The sequence below is a fragment of the Dreissena polymorpha genome, chromosome 1, assembly GCF_020536995.1.
Source record: "Dreissena polymorpha isolate Duluth1 chromosome 1, UMN_Dpol_1.0, whole genome shotgun sequence".
NCBI lineage: Eukaryota > Metazoa > Mollusca > Bivalvia > Myida > Dreissenidae > Dreissena > Dreissena polymorpha.
In genome coordinates, this window is record NC_068355.1 from 41,849,460 (window position 1) to 41,871,620 (window position 22,161).

The 22,161-nt window shown below is 34.5% G+C and overlaps 1 protein-coding gene across 1 annotated transcript in view; it reads left to right on the plus strand.

Annotated features, from left to right (window-relative positions):
- Positions 1-22,161, plus strand: part of LOC127869571 (protocadherin Fat 4-like) — a 141,189-nt gene that overhangs the window by 113,066 nt on the left and 5,962 nt on the right. The window contains exons 35-41 of the mRNA XM_052412261.1: positions 167-313; positions 1,039-1,649; positions 8,018-8,156; positions 8,485-8,847; positions 9,203-9,349; positions 10,089-10,699; positions 21,886-22,024. Coding sequence (XP_052268221.1) covers positions 167-313; positions 1,039-1,649; positions 8,018-8,156; positions 8,485-8,847; positions 9,203-9,349; positions 10,089-10,699; positions 21,886-22,024 — 2,157 coding nt within the window. The remainder of the gene's footprint in view (positions 1-166; positions 314-1,038; positions 1,650-8,017; positions 8,157-8,484; positions 8,848-9,202; positions 9,350-10,088; positions 10,700-21,885; positions 22,025-22,161) is intronic.

Genomic DNA, 22,161 nt, shown 5'->3' on the forward strand with positions numbered 1-22,161 from the left:
TCATATTTTTTTTATTGTTTGGTAACAATCTATACTTCTGTTCAATATTTTCGACGAGACTATCTTACAACACACGTACATATTTAGCATGGGCTCCTAGCAAATGATGTTCCATATTTTGAAAAATCGTTGTTTTTAATTTCACAACATATTGTACTGTTCATAGCTAACGGTTTCGTAGTCATCCCTGACTTGCAATGCATAGACGCGGAAAATGATTCCCTGACAATCGCCATCAGATCGCAGTCGCCATCCAGCGGCTTTAAACTAGTCAATGATGCCGCCGGGGTCACCAGTCTTCAAGTTTCTACAAGTATGTTCCAGGATGTGCTTTATTCAATTTTAGTTTGAATTGAAAAATGTAATTTATAGTTTGTTATCGAATAACTCAATCACAAGGTTAGATTCACATTTGAAGACAAAAACTTTATTTCGATTCTAACACGGCTATAAACTAACATTGATTCAAATTCAATTTAGCTAATATTCAATTTTAATTTTAAAAAATCCGTGCCAATATTATTTTTTATTCGGACAACTGTTTTTTTCTCTAATTACATGAGGTTCACATATACATACCAAAATGAGGTTATGTATTGGCATTCAACGTTAACTGACCTCAAAATTGTTGGTAGTATGCACGTATTGATGTTATATAAGAGAATACCAGTATAAAAGGTACTCTTATTTGATTTCTGTGCTGATAATTGCAAATAAAATGTAGACAATATATATAGCCTAAATACGAACTTTCGCTGTGATTAAAAGTATAAAGATGTTTGTAAGTATAAATGACCTAATTGTATATCACGTCGCCATCACAATTTCATATACGTTTTACGAATGTTTTTTTTATTGAGTTGATATTAAAACGTTATTAACTAATGTTGATTGATTTAAAAAGTTTTGTTTTTAACGTTCACACAAACAATGTCGCTGATTATATAAAGAAATGAGTGTTGTATAGTCTGATTGTAAACATCATAAACATGGTTTGGCGCTTAGAAAAAATGTATACAAATGTATACTTTTCTACAGACCCCCTTAATTATGAGACGGCAAAGGACTACTTCTTGGAGATCACTGCAACCGACACCGGAGGCCTCTTCACAACCGTCTACGTTGCCATTAGTATTCTCGACGTAAATGACGGCCCACCCGTCATACAGAACGAGCCGTATACACCTACCGTTGCGGAGAACGTTGCCATTGGCTTCTCAGTAACCACGGTTACCGCAACAGATCCGGACGAAGCCGGCAGTGATTTTGGCAAGCTCACTTACGCCTTTACCTCGGGCAACGCCAAGGGACATTTTGTAATTAACCCTTACACTGGAAAGATTATGGTCGCGGGTGTATTAGATTATGAAACGGATCAGGCCTATACATTGGTTGTTACAGTCACCGAGAAGACTGGCGGAGGATCTGACACAACTAACGTCGTCGTCACAATAACGAACGTAAACGACAACGTGCCGTCATGCCAATCTGATATGATATTTACTACAAACATGGACGAGACGGATTCGATTAACAAAGTACTTTACGATATGACGTGTAGTGACACGGATGGCAGTCCTTTAACATACACGATAACAACCGGAAACACTCATTTTTTCGACGCTGATGATGCCACATCGAATTTAGTGGTATGTTTTAACTGTCGTTTTTTTAACAGTTGTATCAATTGCTATCATTATAAAATTTCTGTTTTTGCGTTTACCCAGCTGTTTAAGCGCACGTTTGGCCTAGATTTCTTGCGATAATTTATGCAGCTGAAAATTTCCCGTCGGACAGATTGCCTTAAGTAAGTGATATCAAATTTACTTCGATTTTAGCTTTATCCGATCGTTTCAGAGCGTTATATATTTCAATGTGACGTCGTAAAAATGTAGCAAAGAAAAAAACAGCTTTGAACTGCAAAACTAACGTATTCATCCTTGTTATTCCCAACATTTAGCGTTGCACTGGTCCGTCCGCAGGCGCGTAAAAAGGTCATGCACGTTTTGGCCGCGGATGAGGGGGTGGGGGTCTCCCCTTCGTACGAGATTTTTTAATAAATCGACGTCATACACATTTTTATGATAATGTTTTTACTAACAGTGGTGATTCAATACACAAAGATTGAAGATAAATTAATTTTGCATACGTCCGATAAATGTCACTATTGCTGAAATCTTTTTTGGCTCAAATATGGCACTTTGTATTTGTTTGTCACACTATAATATATACCTGTCTTCTTAACTGTGTGTACTGATCTCTTTTTTATTGCTTTGTTGATTTTTTTCAAACTTTGAAAGTTGAAAATCCTTCATTTGTAGATGATCGGAAATGAAGGAATTTTATCTGCGACCAGTATTGGCAAAAATTATGGCCATGCGTCTTTTCTAACACAATAGAATATAACGCCCAAAAAGGAATGTACTTAGCTGCTTGCGAGATTTCACTCAAACTTTTATGTCATATGCTGTCAGCGCAGCTCCACACCGCCTTGCGTAATCGCATTAAAATTGGCGGAAAAAAGTACGACTTTACCAGACCGTGCAGACCATTCACAAGCTGGTCTGCAGCTTTGCTGGTCGCATATGACATAAGACACATTCGCATGGCGCGGATCGTGTAGGGGATTTGTCTTTGTTCAAGCTGGTATAAAGCAGTTTGAGTAACAGTTGAGCTCATGCTGAGTATTTTCTTGTATAGAGGTGTGTTCCAATTTAAATATTAGTTCAGTTCACATATTGTTTTTTATCCCACTTTTACAGCGATATCGGTTGATTAAAACCCCGTTGATTAAATTTCTGCTATAAACCACGGCACGAAATGAGGTCATTTTTTCGAGAAAATGACGTCATAAATCCAGCGAAATTATCCAGTTAAACTAATTTTAATATAAATATATTATATTTAAATACATAATTCTCAGACAATAGTGCGTGCGAGCATTAATTTTTGAGGGGGAGGATATTATGTGTGGGTTTGGGTATGAGTATGTATGTGGGTAGATCTAGGTATATATATGTATGTGTGAATGTATGTAATCATGTAGATGTTTATATGTTTATCTGTAATTTTATGTGCAAGTATATGAGTGAGTATGTACATGTGTGAATGTATGCGTATATATGTCTGCATATGTATGAACACATTTCATTATAATTTAATTTCATTTAAAATAATTGAATTAGAATTATTATAATTAATTATTCATAATTTCAGTTTGTTTTAATGTTTATACATAAAGTCAATAAGAATTAATGTTGAGATATTTTATGAATATTGACGACTACAAAATAAAAATTGTAATTTTGTGAATGTTATTTTTAGGCTGGTACAGTCAATATCTGTATTATTATTATAGCAATTACTGATATCATTAACATAGTTATTGTTATTGATAAAGAGGATACATGGTTGGTGCCGAGATGGAGAATGTTCATCCGGTGAGGCTAAGAAAAAGAAAATAGGGCGAGTTTTAGCCGAAATCGGGTTTTGTAAATCGGATTTCGTAAATCGGGTTTTGGGTCAGAGTGGTTAGCATTCGATACAAACGCTATCAAAAATATGTGTGGTTTAAAATACAGTTCAATAATAGGGATGGAAAAACAAGCAATGGATTTACACAAAGGGATGGAAGAACAGAAAATGGATGTGTAGGCCTATATCGTTGTTAATTTATTGTTATATAAGCAATGGATTAAAGTTGTCATTAAGGTAACTAAAATTGAGTTTTTGTTTTGCTACTGCATTTTTTTCAATTTTTTAACCAAGAAAAATATCCATTATCGATTCGTTTTTGATTTCTCCTCATATTTTCAATAGGAAAGTATTAAAAGGAACAGTTTAAAGTGGAACTATTTTTTACTTGACACATTCGGTAGTTATTCAGTCGTTTGGAATGTTGAGTAATTGTAGGAGGCTCGACAAGAATAATTATATTGTTATGTCAATTTATCATTTGTCTTTGATAAAATGTGTCAAAGGCGTGAGTTTATCCGGTTCGGCCCGAAAAAGAAAAATAGGGCTCACTAAAGCTCGCCCTATTTCCTTTTTCTAAGCCTCACCGGATATACATTCTCCATCTCGGCACCAACCATGTATTTTCTATATTGATGTACATGACAGTTATAACTCTGTAGTAAATCATATTTGTAAACTGTGGTAAATCCCATTTGGGCGAAATATGAGAATAAAAGAGTGTGTTTTTTTCCATGAAAATGTATATATTTTTCTTTTATACCTGATGTTGAAATATGACATTTCTGCAGTACAATAACAGCAGTGAAAATAAACAAATTGTTATTTTCACCGGTGAAAGTAACACATTTTCGGAACTACTTTTTTATTTTAAGATTATCATATCAAGATTTTTATGATCACGAGTGAATTAAAATCGGTATTCCACCGAATCCAACAAATTTTATTTTTATTTTATGCTTTTTCACCGTTTATTTACATTGTAAAATAGTTTAACTGGATAATATGGCTCTAGGAGAAGTGCCCCCCCGGAGAACTGCCCCCCCAAAGATTTTTCACTGGGCGGAGAACTGCCCCCTCACTGTTTTTGTATAGGGCGGAGAACTGCCCCCCTGCTGATTAATAAGGGGCGGAGAACTGCCCCCCTGTCAAAATTGATGACCCGGAGAAGTGCCCCCTAATTAAAGAAATAGCGGTGATATATAAAGCGAGTATTATAATGACAAAAACGCCAGTAACTTTCTTGCTATTATGTATGGAAATTGAGTGAAATTTCAAAAGTAATATAAAGTTGTACAAGTCATAAAAGTTATAAAACGGCATAAAATACCTACCTCGGCATGGACGTCGTCACGTCGCCAACTTGATAATCACGTGATTTTCGTCAATGTGAACAAAGAAAAACAAATAACTTTTTGCTAATAAAAAGTTTTCGCGGCTGAATTATTTGATATTTTCCCCGTAATAAAAACAAACAATTAGCATGCAATTTAATCCATCCTTATGCCAGCTGAAAACAATAATTTATTTGTTTGTTTTCGCCAATTACGGATTTGGACGGTTCAATATAATAAACCCGTATGCGGCTTTATTCAAAGCTAACAAGTTCTTAACAATTAAGGTCGGTCCGGTCTACCAATTAAAAGATTAAAAGATCGCGGTACTTATCGTTAACGGTAACAAGTTCTCTGCCTGCCTTATTAGCTGCTAATTAAAGCAACTGTTACCGATTTTGTTTGTTTGGCATGTCGACATGATCTGCTCAAAATGCAAACCGCGGACGACTCGACGGTCTGGCGATGCTACCGACGGATAAGGTGCTAGAAGACACGAATTAACTAAACAACATAAATAAATTGCTTATAAATTCAACTTCACTTCACTTTTTTCTTCAAGTCAGCTAAATTATTGCCTTTGCCTTGCCTATTAATTTACTTTTTTATATGTCAATTAACTTTTTTTCCATGGGTCAATACTATCTTTATAATGTAAATTAATTCCGATGTAACTTTTCCTCCATAAGTACCGAGTTGCACGTCTATATTTAGTTGCAACACATTGCCAGTATTAACACGCACGCGTTTCCTGTGTGGATCTCGACTATGTTTCGCGCTCTTATTAAAACACGACTTTTACAAGGCATTCATGTATAGTGAGTGGTGCAGATGCGTACCAAGGGCCTTAAACAGTATTATCACATGCCTCTAGACAATTTGTGTTATTCAGTTCGATAAATGGTAATATACTTGTACTGAAATTAAATTGTTACCGGATAAAATGTGTACGGCGATAACGTAAAATTACCCGTAAGTATTGTTTTCACTACGTAACTAATAACTAATATGACACCGGGGGGCAGTTCTCCGCCCCTACAGATTTGATGGGGGGCAGATATCCGCCTACTAAATACTGACAGGGGGGCAGTTCTCCGCCCCTACCGATTTGAAAGGGGGGCACATCTCCGCCACCTTTAAAATAAGGGGGCAGTTCTCCGGGGGGCAGTTCTCCGGGGGGGGCACTTCTCCGGATACCGGATAATATCGCTGGAATAGAGTAGTCATTTCGTGAAAAAATGACGTCATTTTGGGTATTGAAATGTATTGAGACACGCCACGGGAGAAATGGTAACTTTTCAGCGAAAGGGAAACTGTTAATTATTTTCTTGAGAATGGGCATAAAAGAAACAGAACATTTGTTTATGTCAGTGTAAAATCGTTTGTTATTTCACTCGTGATCATGCCACTCGTGAAATTATATTTCATATAATCACTCGTGAAATAACAAACAAACACTGACATGAACAAATATCCTCTATATAAACTAATTTTGTTTAAATAAAAAGGTTTACTGAAGAAAAAGTGGGATAAATAGAATAATAGATTAGTGTTTATTATAGATCAGGCTCGTGCTTTTTGTTTTCTAAGCCTCGCATGATAAACCTAATCTATAATAAACACTAACCTATTATTCTCTTTGTATACCACGATGTTTAAACAAGGTGACTTGATCTTGACCTTAGTGAACAAAGGTTGAATAACACGTAGTCTGGTATTTCAAATGATATATAATTTACTTTATGACATTACAACGGTGTATTTTCATAAAACGATGGTGCTATACAGATGGTCAGAATTAGGTCGAAATGTTAATGGAATAGTAAACTCTGCACATGTATTATTGAAATTCATTTAATCAGAAACTTATTAATCACGTAAATTCTACTCGTATAAATATTAATATAATGCAATTTTTGGATATGGATATTTATCATTTTTTAGCAGCCATGATCCTGATTCTGGCAGCCATTTTTGACGTCATCTTCAGCATTGTTTAATATAACATTAGTGTGCACTCCTTTATTTATTTGTATATGTATAACAATATAAAAATGACATTATAATACATAAAATAATGCATTTTCTTTACGTTAAACCAAATAAGACTGGAAATGGCAGCCATCATGAATCGTTTAAGTTATAATATTTGTGAGGAAACAGTAACATTATTGAACATTTACCATGCTCCAAAGTATCCATTATATGCATCTTTTGACGATTTAACAACCTGAAAATTATGAAGCGTTGCACCGCGAAACGATTGAATAATTTGGAGAGTTTTGTTTCTGTCGTTCTATTTTGTGACACTACGAGCATTGCTCATATATATAGTATAAAATACATCACTCATTGCATGAGTACGGATAGCCTAAGCGATAGACGTTTACTCCAGGGGTCAGTGGTTCGAGACCTGTTGAGGGTTACTTTTTTCTTTTCTTTCATTGTTGTTTTTATTGGATCTTTTTAGATCCAATGTTTACATGTATAAATATAAAGCATTTAATGAAACATTTCAATATCTGACAAAATCTGTAAAAAGGTCCGTTTAACATTAACTTAACATCGAAACTCCAGGTCTAGTGGAAAAAAAATCCACTTTTCTGTAGGACTATGACCAAAAGTGAAATAAATAGTTTAGCTTTTTATGTATGATTACGTATAGGGTAAAATAAATTAAGAAAAATACGAGAAACAGCTTAGACGCCATGTACGTTCGTGTATACTAACGTCATCAAAAACAATTGATTTGTACAACGTCTCAAAATGAATATGATAGGAAAAAGTGTCATGATATGTGCTTTGTTTAAGCTTTATGAAACGTTTGTTCATATTAGTCGTGAAAATAAAAAAAAACGCAGTTTTGTGTATCTTACACGCGTAGTCATTTGTAAAAAAAAAGAAACTGGGACTGGAAAACCTATGTTATTGGTGGACAAATATTGCGATTTTTTCTAAAACTTTCAATGACAAAAAATAATTCTATTTAACTGCATTTAATTTTATTCACCAATCAAATTCCCTTAAAATCACATGCTACAAATGTCATCTTAATCCAATACTCACCATATATCTTTTAGTCTATAACCACTGGAATGAAGTGACCGATGGTCAACACAAATTGTGATGAGGAAAGCTATTAATTTGATACATTCCTTGTAGCTTAAACAAGTATAAAATATACCTCTTACTCTCGTATATTTTTGCAGCTTAAGAACCAAATAGACTACGATGTTGTGACCCAGTGGCAGTATGATCTCCACATCACTGTTTCCGATGGCACTTACAGCGTTGTAGTAAAAGGAAGCGTCATAGTCAACGCAGTCAACGAACATACTCCCATATTCAGTGCGTTTTAGTTTAACTATCGACGTTCTGATATTTAAGTCACAATCAATGTATTGTATTATATTTAAATGGGTCAATATTAAGTATAAATACCTGAATCTAAGAAATCGTCATTATTTGTATGACTTACATTTAAATGTATGGGTCATCGTGCTCTTATTGATGTATGGGTATAAAATGTATTATAAATATGTTGAATACAAGACTTGATACACATATGGACGGTTGTATGTACCGATGAAGAGCCGTCGATATACATAATGTTGTATACATACACATGTATGCCATTTACATCGCAAAGTATGTGTAAACATTCTGACTGTTACAGCTATGCCGACGAATTTTTATCTTGCGGAGAACACTGCGGTAGGTACGAGCATCTACAAAATGACGGCAACAGACTCAGATAAGGGCGGCCACGGTGATATTCGCTATTATATCCGGAACGGCAACACCGGCGTCGCATTTTCTATCAGCCCCTTCACAGGGGATATCTATGTCGCCAACGTATTGGATTTCGACGTCGCTCCAACATCATACACGTTGAGGCTGGAGGCTGAGGATACGGCTTCTACTCAAACTGACACGAGAACGGGAACAGTGACTTTGGTTATAACGTTGACTAATTTAAACGACCACACGCCGACGTGTTTCTCTACGTCAATGGCAGTGACGGTGCCAGAGGACAAGAGTGAGTACTTGAAAGCATTTGTAGAGATTTAAGTACATGTAGTAATGCTGTGTTAATTGATTATTCATCATCACCAACTCATTTCTGTCAATTAACAACGCATTTCAACGGAAACTTACCTGTACTGAATATTAAATTAACCAACAGATATAACATGTAAATGTGATAAAGCAATAAATATAATGTATAACATTGTTTTGTTTATGTTTGGTAACAATCTATACTTCTGTTCAATATTTTCGACGAGACTATCTTACAACGCACGTACATAATTAGCATGGGCTCTTTGCAAATGATGTTCCATATTTTGAAAAATCGTTTTATTTAATTTCAAAACATATTGTATTGTTCATAGCTAACGGTTTCGTAGTCATCCCTGACTTGCAATGCACAGACGCGGAAAATGATGCCCTAACAATTTCCATCAGGTCGCAGTCTCCCTCCAGCGGCTTTCAACTAGTCAAGAATGCCGCCGGGGTCACCAGTCTTCAAGTTTCTACAAGCATGTTCCAGGATTTGATGAATTCACTTTAAGTTTGAATTGAGAAATGAAATTTATAATTTGTTATCGAATAACTCAATCACAAGGTTAGAGTCACAGTTAAAGACAAAAACATTATTTTGATTCTAACACGGCTATACACTAACAGTTATTAAAATTCAATTGAGGTAACATTTAATCTTAATAAAAATCCGTGACAATAGTAATTTTTATTTGGAAAACCGTGTTTTGCTAATTTACATGAGGTTCACATATACATGCCTTAATGAGGTTCACATATACATACATTAATGAGGTTATGTATTGTCTTTCCAATTTAGTGACCTCAAAAGTGTTGGTAGTATGCAAGTATTGATGTTACATGAGAGAATACCAGTAAAAATACTCTTCAGTTATTTCTGTGCCGATAATTGCCAATGAAATGAACACAATATATATAGTCTAAATATGAACTGTCGCTGAGATTTAAGGTATACAGATGTTTGCAAGTATAAATGACCTAATTGTATATCACGTCGCCATTACAATTTAATATATGTATTACGAATGTTTTTTAATAGAGTTGATATTAAAACGTCATTAATTTATGTTGATTGATTTAATATGTTTGTTTTTAACGTTCACACAAACAATGTCGCTGATAATATAAAGAAATGAGTGTTGTATAGTATGATTGTAAACACCATATACATGGTTTGACGCTTAGAAATAAGGTATACAAATGTATACTATTTTACAGACCCCCTAAATTACGAGACGGCGAAGGACTATTTGGTGGAGATCACTGCTACAGACCCCGGAGGCCTCTTCACGACCGTCATCGTGGACATCAGTATCCTTGACGTAAATGAAGGCCCGCCAGTCATACAGAACGAGCCATATACACCTACCGTTGCGGAGAACGTTGCTATTGGCTTCTCATTAACCACGATTACCGCAAAAGATCCGGACGAAGCCGCCAGTGATTTTGGGAAGCTCACTTACGCCATTACCTCCGGAAACGCCAAGGGACATTTTGTTATTAATCCTGACTCTGGAAAGATCGTGGTCGCGGGTGTATTAGATTATGAAAAGGATCCGACCTATACATTGGTTGTAACAGTCACCGAGAAGACCGGCGGAGGATCTGACACAACTAACGTCGTCGTCACAATAACGAACGTCAACGACAACGTGCCGTCATGCCAATCTGATATGATATTTACTACAAACATGGCCGAGACAGACTTGATTAACAAAGTACTTTACGACATGACGTGTAGTGACGCGGATGGCAATGCTTTATCGTACACGATAACAACAGGAGACACGCACTTTTTCGACGCTGATGACGCCACATCTAATCTAGTGGTATGTTTTATTTGTCTTTAATTACATTTGTATCAATTGCTATCCTTAGAAAATCTGTTTTTGCGTTAACTTAGCTGTCTAAGCTCACGTTTGGCTTAGATTTCTTGCAATACTATATGCAGCTACAAATTGCAAGTCGAATCGGACAGATTGTCTTAACTAAGTGAAATCATATTTACTGCCAATTTAGCTTTATCCGATCGTTTCAGAGCGTTATATATTTCAAAGTGACGTCGTAGAAATTTTATCGAAAACAAAAACAACGTTGAACTGCAACACCAACGTATTTATCGTTGTTATTCCCAATATTAAGCGTTGCACTGGTCCGCCCGTCCGCAGGCGCGTAAGTAGGTCATGGGCTGTTGGGCAGCGGATGAGGTGGTGGAGGTCTCCCCTGCTTTAGAGAGTTTTTAATAAATCGACGTTAGGCACATTTTTATGCATATTGTTTGCACTAACAGTGGTGATTTAATACACATAGATTGAAGATACATCAATTCTGCATACGTCAGACAAATGCCACTATTGCTAATATATTTTTTGGCTAAAATATGGCACTTTGCTGTGTATACTGAACTCTTTTTGTTGCTTTGTTGATTTTGTTCAAACTTAAAAAGTTGAATATCCTTAATTTGTAGATAATCGGAAATGAAGGAATTTTATCTTCAACCACTGTTGGCAAAATGTATGGCCATTCATCTTTTTTACCACCATAGAATAAAAAGCTCCACACCGGCTTGCGTAATCGCATTAAAATTGGCGGAAAATGTAGGACTTTAACAGACTGTGCAGACCATTCACAAGCTGGTCTGCAGCTTTGCTGGTCGCATATGACATAAGACACATTCGCATGGCGCGGATCGTGTAGGGGATTTGTCTTTGTTCAAGCTGGTATAAAGCAGTTTGAGAAACAGTTGAGCTCATGCTGAGTATTTTCTTGTATAGAGATATGTTCCAATTTAAATATTAGTTCAGTTCACATATTGTTTTTTATCCCACTTTTACAGCGATATCGGTTGATTAAAACCCCGTTGATTAAATTTCTGCTATAAATCACGGCACGAAATTACGCCTTTTTTAACAAAATGACGTCATTAATCCAGCGAAATTATCCAGTTTTTAAACTAATTTTAATATTAATATATTATATTTAAATACATAATTTTCAAACAATAGTGCGTGCGAGCGTAAATGTGTGAAGGGCCGATGTGTGTGTGTGTGTGTGTGTGTGTGTGTGTGTGTGTGTGTGTGTGTGTGTGTGTGTGTGTGTGTGTGTGTGTGTGTGTGTGTGTGTGTGTGTGTGTGTGTGTGTGTGTGTGTGTGTGTGTGTGTGTGTGTGTGTGCGTGCGTGCGTGCGTGCGTGCGTGCGTGCGTGCGTGCGTGCGCGTGTGTGCGTGCGTGCGTGTGTGTGTGCGTGTGTGTGAGTATATATGTGGGTATGTATAATATATATGTATGTGTGGATGTATGTAAACATGTAAATGTTTATATGTCATTTTATGTTAGAGTATATGAGTATGTACATGAGGTAATGCTTGAAAAACCCACAAGAGCTTTTGTTTGTAAAATGGTGCTAATTTGCCGATTGTGCAGTTTAGATAAAATCACCTTATTATAATGTTGCACAACTCTGGTAGAAATATATATGGTTCGAATACCAACTGCGGATAAGAGCAACAGAACAGTCCGTCTAACTAAATAACTTCAATATTTGTATAAGTAATTATCTAAACCATTAAGTGACCTATACTTCAATAATTGTGTATACCTGAAGAGACGATATAAAGGTGAAAGTTGCTGTAATGCATGAAACTATAAACAAAGCGTGCAGCAATTAAAGATTGGTATATACCAAGGACATAGATAATAATCTAGTATGTATGTCCTTGGCATTACCTCCTTAAAACACTAACCAATAAACTAGAACATACAATGAAAAAATTTAGAACAGCCAACTGTTGCTACCTTGTCAATAATAATTTTCAGGTGCACAGCATCTACTTTTATAACATTGATAAAACACTTTTTTGTAGTGATAGAACTTTAATGATTTACGAGGTGGTACATTTTGTACCAAAAAGAGAAAATTGTCTATTCTCTCAAATCTAGTAAGTGACATTTTCTGTCAAATGAAATGTTGTCTTTTAGTTAAATGTCAAAATATTTAAAAATTTCAACGATCAGATTTGTTTATTGAATGATGCGCATTTTGTATCAGTTTAAAAGACAGTTTAAGCTTCAATTGCAATGCAAAATTGTTGGTATAAAATAAAATTGATCTTATTTATTTTATCTGTGTCCGCCTAGCGACCGGGAAATCACGGGTTCGATCCCCACTATGGGAGCGTTCTTTAGATCTTCCCAAAAGACACCAAGTAGTGGTTTGGTAACACGCATCTGAACGACGAACCGTTGGTTATTAGCGAAGATTACGTTAAGGGCGGCGCTGATACTGTTCAAGAGATAAGTGTGAAAATTATCGCAATAACCAACGCTTACTTGTCGATTATTGTCCACTACCGGTGAAACCGGAGGAGACTTATGGTTTGCGCTCTGTCTGTCTGTCAGTCTGTGCGTCACACTTTTCTGGATCCTGCAAAAACTATAAAAGTTCTTTACATTTTTTATGAAACTTGAAATATGGATAGATGGCAATATGGAGATTATGCACGTCATTTCCTTTGTTCCTACGTAAAGAATTATGGTTGCTATGGCAACAAAAAATAAATAAAAATATATATATATTTATATATATATATATATATAATTAAATAAAGAAATAATATATATATATATATATATATATATATATATATATATATATATATATATATATATATATAATACTGACAATGGTGGAGTTTCACCGGTAGGGGACCATATTCTCTTGGCAATCTCTTGCTTCGTTGCTTCGATTCTAACACGATTTCATAAATAAGTTATCCGCGATTGAAATGTTATAAATGAGAATTATATTAACCGAACATTTTCCACTTTTACGCTAAAACGTGACGTCACCGCAACAATGAACATCAAATGATGTCGTCTTCATTCATAAACGGTGCGCGGACAATCAAAGTGACGTAATACTTTTCTCCAAACATAAACAAATATTTTGCTTATTTATTCAAATAAAAGGGAAATAACCATGCGTTATTCGAAATATAGGCACAATAAATACATAGAAGAATTTTAGAATATTTTAAAGCTGTACGTTTGATCATTTTTATCTATTTTATCGTTATCATTAATCAGGAGACGCCGGTTATTTACTTCGAAAATTTCCACTTCCGGTTTCCGGTTCGGATATTGCACGCGCAGATACCAAACTTTTCAACAACAACCTGTACAGTCGAATACTCGTGTTACGGTATAGCTCGCCTCCAGCAAGCCTGCGGCTTGCTCTTCGAGCTCGCTAGTAATAATTGTTATCATTAACATAGTTATTGTTATTGATATAACAACATTATGTTATTATTATTATTATTTTTATTATTATTATCAAATTCACTTTGGAGAAATTACAATGGGCAGGAATTTCTGATCAAGTATAAGAACCATACAACAAATGGTCATCAGTATGTTATTTATTTTGGCGCGATTGTATATCACATGGTAACGAATGACGTCATGACATCACTTCCTGTCATATTTGACGTTGCAAAACATTTACTTTATTATTATTATATATATATATTATAATCCAAATTTTGGATATACAAGATACAAGAATCTTTATTTAACGTCGGATGTGAATAACAATAAACATGAGCTCATGAGCTATTTCCCGACAAAACAATTGTATATATATAACAAGTGTATATTGAGCTGAAAAAAAGAAAGATTAAGCATGTTATATAAGCATTTATACTACAAGGACATATTTAGAGCATATAAAACACAAAATTAAGAAAAAAATGTTCATTAAAAGCATAATATATTGTAAGTTACACACAGATACGACAAAGGGAAATATACCTAAAAACTATATTGGAGCTGTTTTTACATAGTTTATAATTAAAACATATGTTATACACTTATAAGTTGTACAAACAAAGCATTGCAGACCTATATTAAAATGTAAGATATTAAAACAAGTATAGCACACAATTCATGTTTAAAAGCATATATAAGCATATGCACAATAACTACATAGTACAACAAATAAATAGCACATATATACACATATATACATGTTTATAACATTTTAAAAACACACAAGAATGGAGTATAAAAAAAGCATATTTAACCACATGAAAAACATCTACATAGCACACACACACACACACATATATATATATATATATATATATATATATATATATATATATATATATATATATATATATATATATATATATATACACACACACATATATACATGTTTATTTTTAATAATTTTTTTTTTTAAACACACAAGAAACTCATATACACTATATAAAAGGATAATAAACAAGGGGTTAACTTACAGATAAATAAATAATATAAGCAGGACAGCAAAAACAAGCAAGCAAGCAAAAATGTGAGAAGCAGGTTACTCACACATGGCGCATTTACATTTTGAACCTGTCCAGGTGCGGATCAGCCGTACAAAGTCTTTATATTTGTCGACTGTGCGAATATCCTCTGGGAGGCTGTTCCACACCTGTACAGCCTCAAAACGAAAGGAATTTTTGCCATACCTTGTTGTTCTTACTTGTGGTGTCTCAAGGATGTTTGAATATCTGAAATTATAGGTAGAAAATTTAACTTTAACCAAGGATTGAAGATATTCTGGGGAAAGATTGTGTATACATTTAAATGTTTCTGACGCAATGAGGCGTAACCTGTTTAAGTGAAGAGTAGTACTGTTAACCTTTTTTAGTAGTGTGTCATAACTAGATTCATAGTCATTAAAAACAATTCTAAGGGCTCTGAACTGTATCTTTTCTAGTTTTTCTGTGTTGGATTTACTACAAAAATGCCATATAAGGGGACAAAAATTAAAATTTGACCGGATAAAAGATTTAAAGATTATTAACCTAGTTCTTATATTCAGGAATTTGCTTAGTCTTTGGAGAACATTTCATTGTTTGACTGACTTTTTGCATACATTTGTAACCTGTGGATCAAAGTTTAATTGGTAATAAAGTTCCACTCCTAAGAAGTTTACTTTTTCTTCACATTTAATTTCATTTTGACCTCTAGTAAATGATTTAACCTCTATATAAGTCTTATTACCTACACATATTGCCTGGAATTTATCGGGGTTTGCCTGCATTTGGTTAATATTGAACCAGTGTATCAGGGATTTACTTTCTGATTCAATAGTTTCCTTAAAGGTATTTAAGTTTTTGTGACTGAAGGAAAGGGTATTGTCGTCTGCATAGTTATACAGGGTTGACTTATCTATAAAAAAAAAATATCATTGATAAAGATATTTAAGATCAACGGACCGAGTATAGAGCCTTGAGGCACTCACTTAATGATTTCTTGCCATTAACAAGTACAATTGTTTATTTTAACCCTTTGAGACATGTTTGATAGATAGTTTAACATTAATTTACATGCATGCTCGGTTATTCCATAGGCCTTGAGTTTTAGTACAATAAGATTGTGAGGTAAGCAATCGAACGCTTTAGACAGGTCCATTAAAACAGCTCCTACATAATTGTTTTCATTTAGGGCTTGTATCCAATCTTCTACTAGTTTTAATAAAGTTGTTTGACATCCATAAGATGACTTGAATGCTGATAGATAAGAATGGAAAACATTATTATTAAAATGTTCAGTGAGTTGGTTGCTAATGATTTTTTCATATATCTTTGACATTGTGGGCAGAATGCTAACTGGTCTATAGTTTGTTTCACTGAAAGGATCTTCCTTTTTGTATATTAGTGTAACCTGCGCTTGCTTAAGTTTAGCGGGAAATTGACCTTTATTTATAATGGCGTTTGCTATATTTGTAAATGGGGTTTTGAGGCTATTTTGACCTGCAATGATATTTTTAGGAGGGATTGCAGGAGTCAACACCAGTGGTCTTTTTGGGGGTTTAGATTTTTTAAACATTCACCAATACACTTTTCCGTAACATTATTAAATTCGAAAGTCTTGACCTTAGTTTTACTGTTTATTGTATTAATGCTAGGATGTTCTTCATTTACTGGGACTTTGTTTTCTATACCTATATTTTTAGCAATGTTGGTGTAAAATGTGTTTAATTTTTCTGCTACCTGGTGTTGATCAGAAATCAGTGTATTATTTTCAGTGTTTTTAAGAATAATGTGACTGTCTGATTTCTGTGTTGACTTTTGGGATAAGAAGGGTTTTATAGTGGGCCAGAATCTCTTTGGATTGGGGTCCCCCATCACATCTTTCTTTGAAATAGACTGATATTGACTCTTGTTTTGACCTGGTTTTAAGATTCCTAAGTTTTTTGTACTCTAACCATTTTTCGCTTGACTTATGTTCCTGATACTTTTTTTTTGCTTCCCGGGTCTTGTATATAAAATTCGGTATTGGGAGTTCATGTATGGTGGGGGTGTTTCATGGGGACGTTTTCTTTAATCGGAGCATGTTCATCTATCACCTGTTTTAGCAAGTGTTCATTAGTCCAGTAAATATCATCTATATCATCAAATACATGGGCAATATGAAATGGGACATTTGATAGGTCTTCATTAAACTTTGTTTCATCAAAATACTGCCTGACATTTTTCTCTTAAGGATGTTGCAATAAAATTATGACAGTCACTTAGGCCACAGTTAAAATTCAATGTATTACAGAAAAAGTTTTTGGCATTAGTTAAAACAACGTCTATAAGGGTGGGGTCTTGATTTTTCATCATACACGTGGGGCCTTTTACCAGATTTTCCAAGTTAAAATTATCACAGATATTTAAAAGAGTTTTACATTTTTTTTTTTCAACAAGTCAAAATTTAAGTCTCCTATACATATCAGGTGGTCGAAGGAAATACACATTTTATCAAGACATGTTGTTAAACATTGTTCAAAAACTGAGTTTTGCATAGACGGTGGTTTATTAAGACCTAATATTCCCCACCTTCTTTTGATCATTGATAGTTCATAGCACATGCACTCAAGGTCATTGCTTTCTAAGTCTTTACGCCGTTTAAATGGTAAATCAGATCTAACAAAAGTCATAAGCCCGCCTCCGCGGGCATTTCTATCTCTTCGTGCCATTTTGTAGCCGTCTACTAAGAAAAGATTATTATTAAAACTCTCATCTATTTTTGTTTCAGATACTATTAATAAATCTGTAAGATTGTCATCCAAAATTTGTTTTAAGTCATCAAATTTGTATCTTATACTATTTATGTTTAAGTGGCTAGAAACTGGTCTGTTTTTGTTTTCATTTTTTAATTTCCTTAATACATCGAAGATATCATATTTTTCATTTTCTGATGATTCTGTGCTAAATGAATTATCAGTAGTGTTACCATTCTGGTCTTCTGTAGATGGTGTTTCGGGTGTTAACATCCAGTCTTCTTCCGGGTCAGGTTCTGGAATATAACTGTCATTTAAGTTTTTGTAATTTTCACATGTAGTATCTGCTTCTGGGTTTAAGTCATTATGAAATAAGATAGTGTTATTAGATGAAATTATTTGTTCAGAATTTGATAGAACTATTGGTATTTTATTTCTGGTTTCGTCTTGGAGGGCAGTTTTGGTAGAAAGACATCCCGGGCAATACCATGGGTCATCGGACAGTCCTTGTTTGAGGTACTCTTCCGGTGTGATATTTAGACACTGTGATCTAGTATGTGACCAAACATCACAAATATTACATTGAACAGTCTTTTGGTTCTTGGCCACAGATTTTCCACATATTCCACTCGGGAATCTAATGGGGCCAGGGTTTATTTCAACATCTCCACATATCAGGAGAAAGCACTGGAAAAGTCTTTTTCTGGTTCGTGTAGGGTACTTTTTGGTTCGACGTGTATATTTTGCATGGAAGTGTAAAATACACATGTTGTCCACGCTAAAACTATCTCCGATGCACACAGAGAAAGGGTTTGTTGGTAAAAAATGGTCAGCAATTGTGTGCTGAAATGTTTCATGGTGATGAAATTAAACATCTTCTGGTTTGATAGTACTAGCATGCACAAACTTCGTATGTAGTCCAGTGACAACAAACAAAATTGTGCTGAGGATGTAGGCTGCCATTGTTGTTTACATTCGCCAATCGACGTAGTCTGTTATTATTCAGATCCAAAAGTGTAAGTCACAAATAATTAAACTTCAAGTTGTTTACTTGCCTTGGATACCGTTTCTTAGGTAAAATTTTCCAGTTTCATCGTTTTTTTTCTCTCAGAAATGTTAATTTTCTTTTCAATAACACATCCAGAAGTTAAAAAGTATAAACTCGTAACTTTGAACTGTCTTGTAGACTGATGAAAATATCGCTTAAGCTCCTCTCCGTTTTCTCGTTTCCGGTACACTGCTATGGCGCTCAACTGTCAAAAATCTGTCAAAAACTTTTGGAGACAAATTTCTTCCTCAAATGCGTCCCGATCGAGTCGTTACTATACAGAATGTTTAGAAATATTGTTTTCTAATTATTTGAATACTTTTTTGGTGATGTTTCATTCTAAATATAATTAAATATAATTAAAATCGAAATATTTCTGTTTGTTTTGAAATTTTGCGTCTTCCTTCACGCATGCGCACTACCAGCCATTGTGATAAGGATATTTATCATATTTTGAGCAGCCATCTTGATTCTGGCAGCCATATTTGACGCCATCTTCATAATTGTTTATTAAAACATTAGTTATCACCCCTTTATTTATTTGTATATGTATAACAATATAAAAATGACATTATAATACATAAAATAATGCATTTTCTTTACGTTAAACCAAAATGGCAGCCGTCTCGGGCGCCATCTTGAATTCCTAAAAACCGACAATGATGCAAACTCGGCATCATTTGGAATCTTCATCAGAAACATGTCCGCTTACAAATTACAATTTAAGGGACCTTTTCACGTTTAGGTTAATTAAGAAAATTAAAAAAAATGTTTTAAATTCGCAAATTTTCGTTTAAGTTATGATATTTTTGAGGAAACAGTAAAATTATTGAACATTTTCCATGCTCCAAAGTATCCATTATATGCATCTTTCGACGATTTAACAACCTGATAATTTTTTAGGGTTGCACCGCGAAACGATTGAATAATTTGGAGAGTTTTGTTTCTGTCGTTCTATTTTGTGACACTACGAGCATTGCTTATATATATATAGTATAAAATACATCACTCATTGCATGAATACGGATAGCCTAAGCGATAGACGTTTACTCCAGAGGTCAGTGGTTCGAGCCCTGTTGAGGGTTACTTTTTTCTTTTCTTTCATTCTTGTTTTTATTGGAGCTTTTTAGCCGGATTTTTTTCAAAAAAATCTCGGCTTATAGATTGATGTTGTCGGGCGGGCGGGCGGGCGGGGTGGCGGCGTGCTCGAAAATGTTAAAGTTCTTATTTCATGGTATAACTTTGGTATGCTTGGACCTAGAGTCTTCAAACTTGACATGAAGGTTGGCCAGGATTAACAGATGACCACTGGTCATTTCAAGGTCATTCATTTGAAGGTCAAGGTCACTGTGACCTTCAATATAAAAAATGTTAAAGTTGTTATTACTTTGGTATGCTTGGACCTAGAGTCTTGAAACTTGACATGAAGGTTGGCCAGAACTAGTAAGTAACCACTGGACATTTCAAGGTCATTCATTTGAAGGTCAAGGTCACTGTGACCTTGAATGTAAAAATGTTAAAGTTCTTATTTCATGTTATAACTTTGGTATGCTTGTACCTAGAGTCTTCAAACTTGAAATAAAGATTGGCCAGTACTAGAAGATGACCACTGGTCATTTCAATGTCATTCATTTGAAGGTCAAGGTCACTGTGACCTTAAATGTTAAAATGTTAAAATTGTTATAACTTTGGTATGCTTGGACATAGAGTCTTCAAACTTGACATGAAGGTTTGCAAGCACACTTAGATGACCACTGGTCATTTCAAGGTCATTCATTCTAAGGTCAAGGTCACTGTGACCTTGAATGTAAAAATGTTAAAGTTCTTATAACTTTGGTAGGTAAAAATGTTAAAGTTCTTATTCCATGTTATAACTTTGGTATGCTTGTACCTAGAGTCTTCAAACTTGACATAAAGGTTGGCCAGTACTAGAAGATCACCACTGCTCATTTCAATGAAATTGATGGAAACTTCAAACAATATGTTACTAATTTGCTAATAAAAAAATTGAGATCAAACTTTCCTAATTGTCAATTCAAGTTCATATTTGTGACCTTAAATGTTATTGTTGTTCATGTATATGCATGCATTCAAAACATAACACAAGGTTTGCTCATGCCTTGAAAAGTACTTACATTTCATTTTGACCTTTGAACAATATTTCAGTAATTTAAGTATTGCATTGACAAAAACACGAAAGGTACTTTCCTGTCATTTAAATTAAAAATCCGGCTTCAATGCGGTCATCTCCGACCGCGGAACTCTTGTTAGAATAATTTAGAGAGTTCTGTTGCTGTCGTTATATTTTGTGACAATACGAGCGTTGCTTATATATAGTATAAAATACATCACTCATTGCATGAGTGCGGATGACCGAGTGGTCTAAGCGATAGACGTTTACTCAAGGGAAACAGCTTAGACGCCATACGTTCGTGTATAATGACGTCATCAAAAACAACAATTGCTGTGTACAATATCACAATTGAATACATGTATGATGGGAAAAATTGTCATAATATGTGCGTCGTTTAAGCTCTATGAAACGTTTGTTCCTATTGTTCGTGAATATAAAAATAAAACACATGGTTTTGTGTATCTTACACGCGTAGTCATTTGTCGAAAAAAGAAACTGGGACTGGAAAACCTATGTTATTGGTGGACAAATATTGCGATTTTTCTAATACTTTCCATGACAAACAAAAATCTTTTTAACTGCATTGAATGTTCATTCACCTATCAAATTCCTTTAAAATCACATGCTACAAATGTCATCTTCATCCAATACTCACCATATATCTTTTAGTGTATAACCAAGGGAATAAGTGACCGATGGTCAACACAAATAGTGATGAGGAAAGCTATTAATTTGATACATTTCTTGTAGCTTAAACACGTATAAAATAGACCTCTTAATTTCGTGTATTTTTGCAGCTTAAGAACCAAATAGACTACGATGTTGTGACCCAGTGGCAGTATGATCTACAGATCACTGTTTCCGATGGCACTTACAGCGTTGTAGTAAAAGGAAGCGTCATAGTCAACGCAGTCAACGAACATACTCCCATATTCAGTGCGTTTTAGTTTAACTATCGACGTTCTGATATTTAAGCCACAATCAATGTATTGTATTATATTTAAATGGGTCAATATCAAGTATAAATACCTGAATCTAAGAAATCGTCATTATTTGTATGACTTACATTTAAA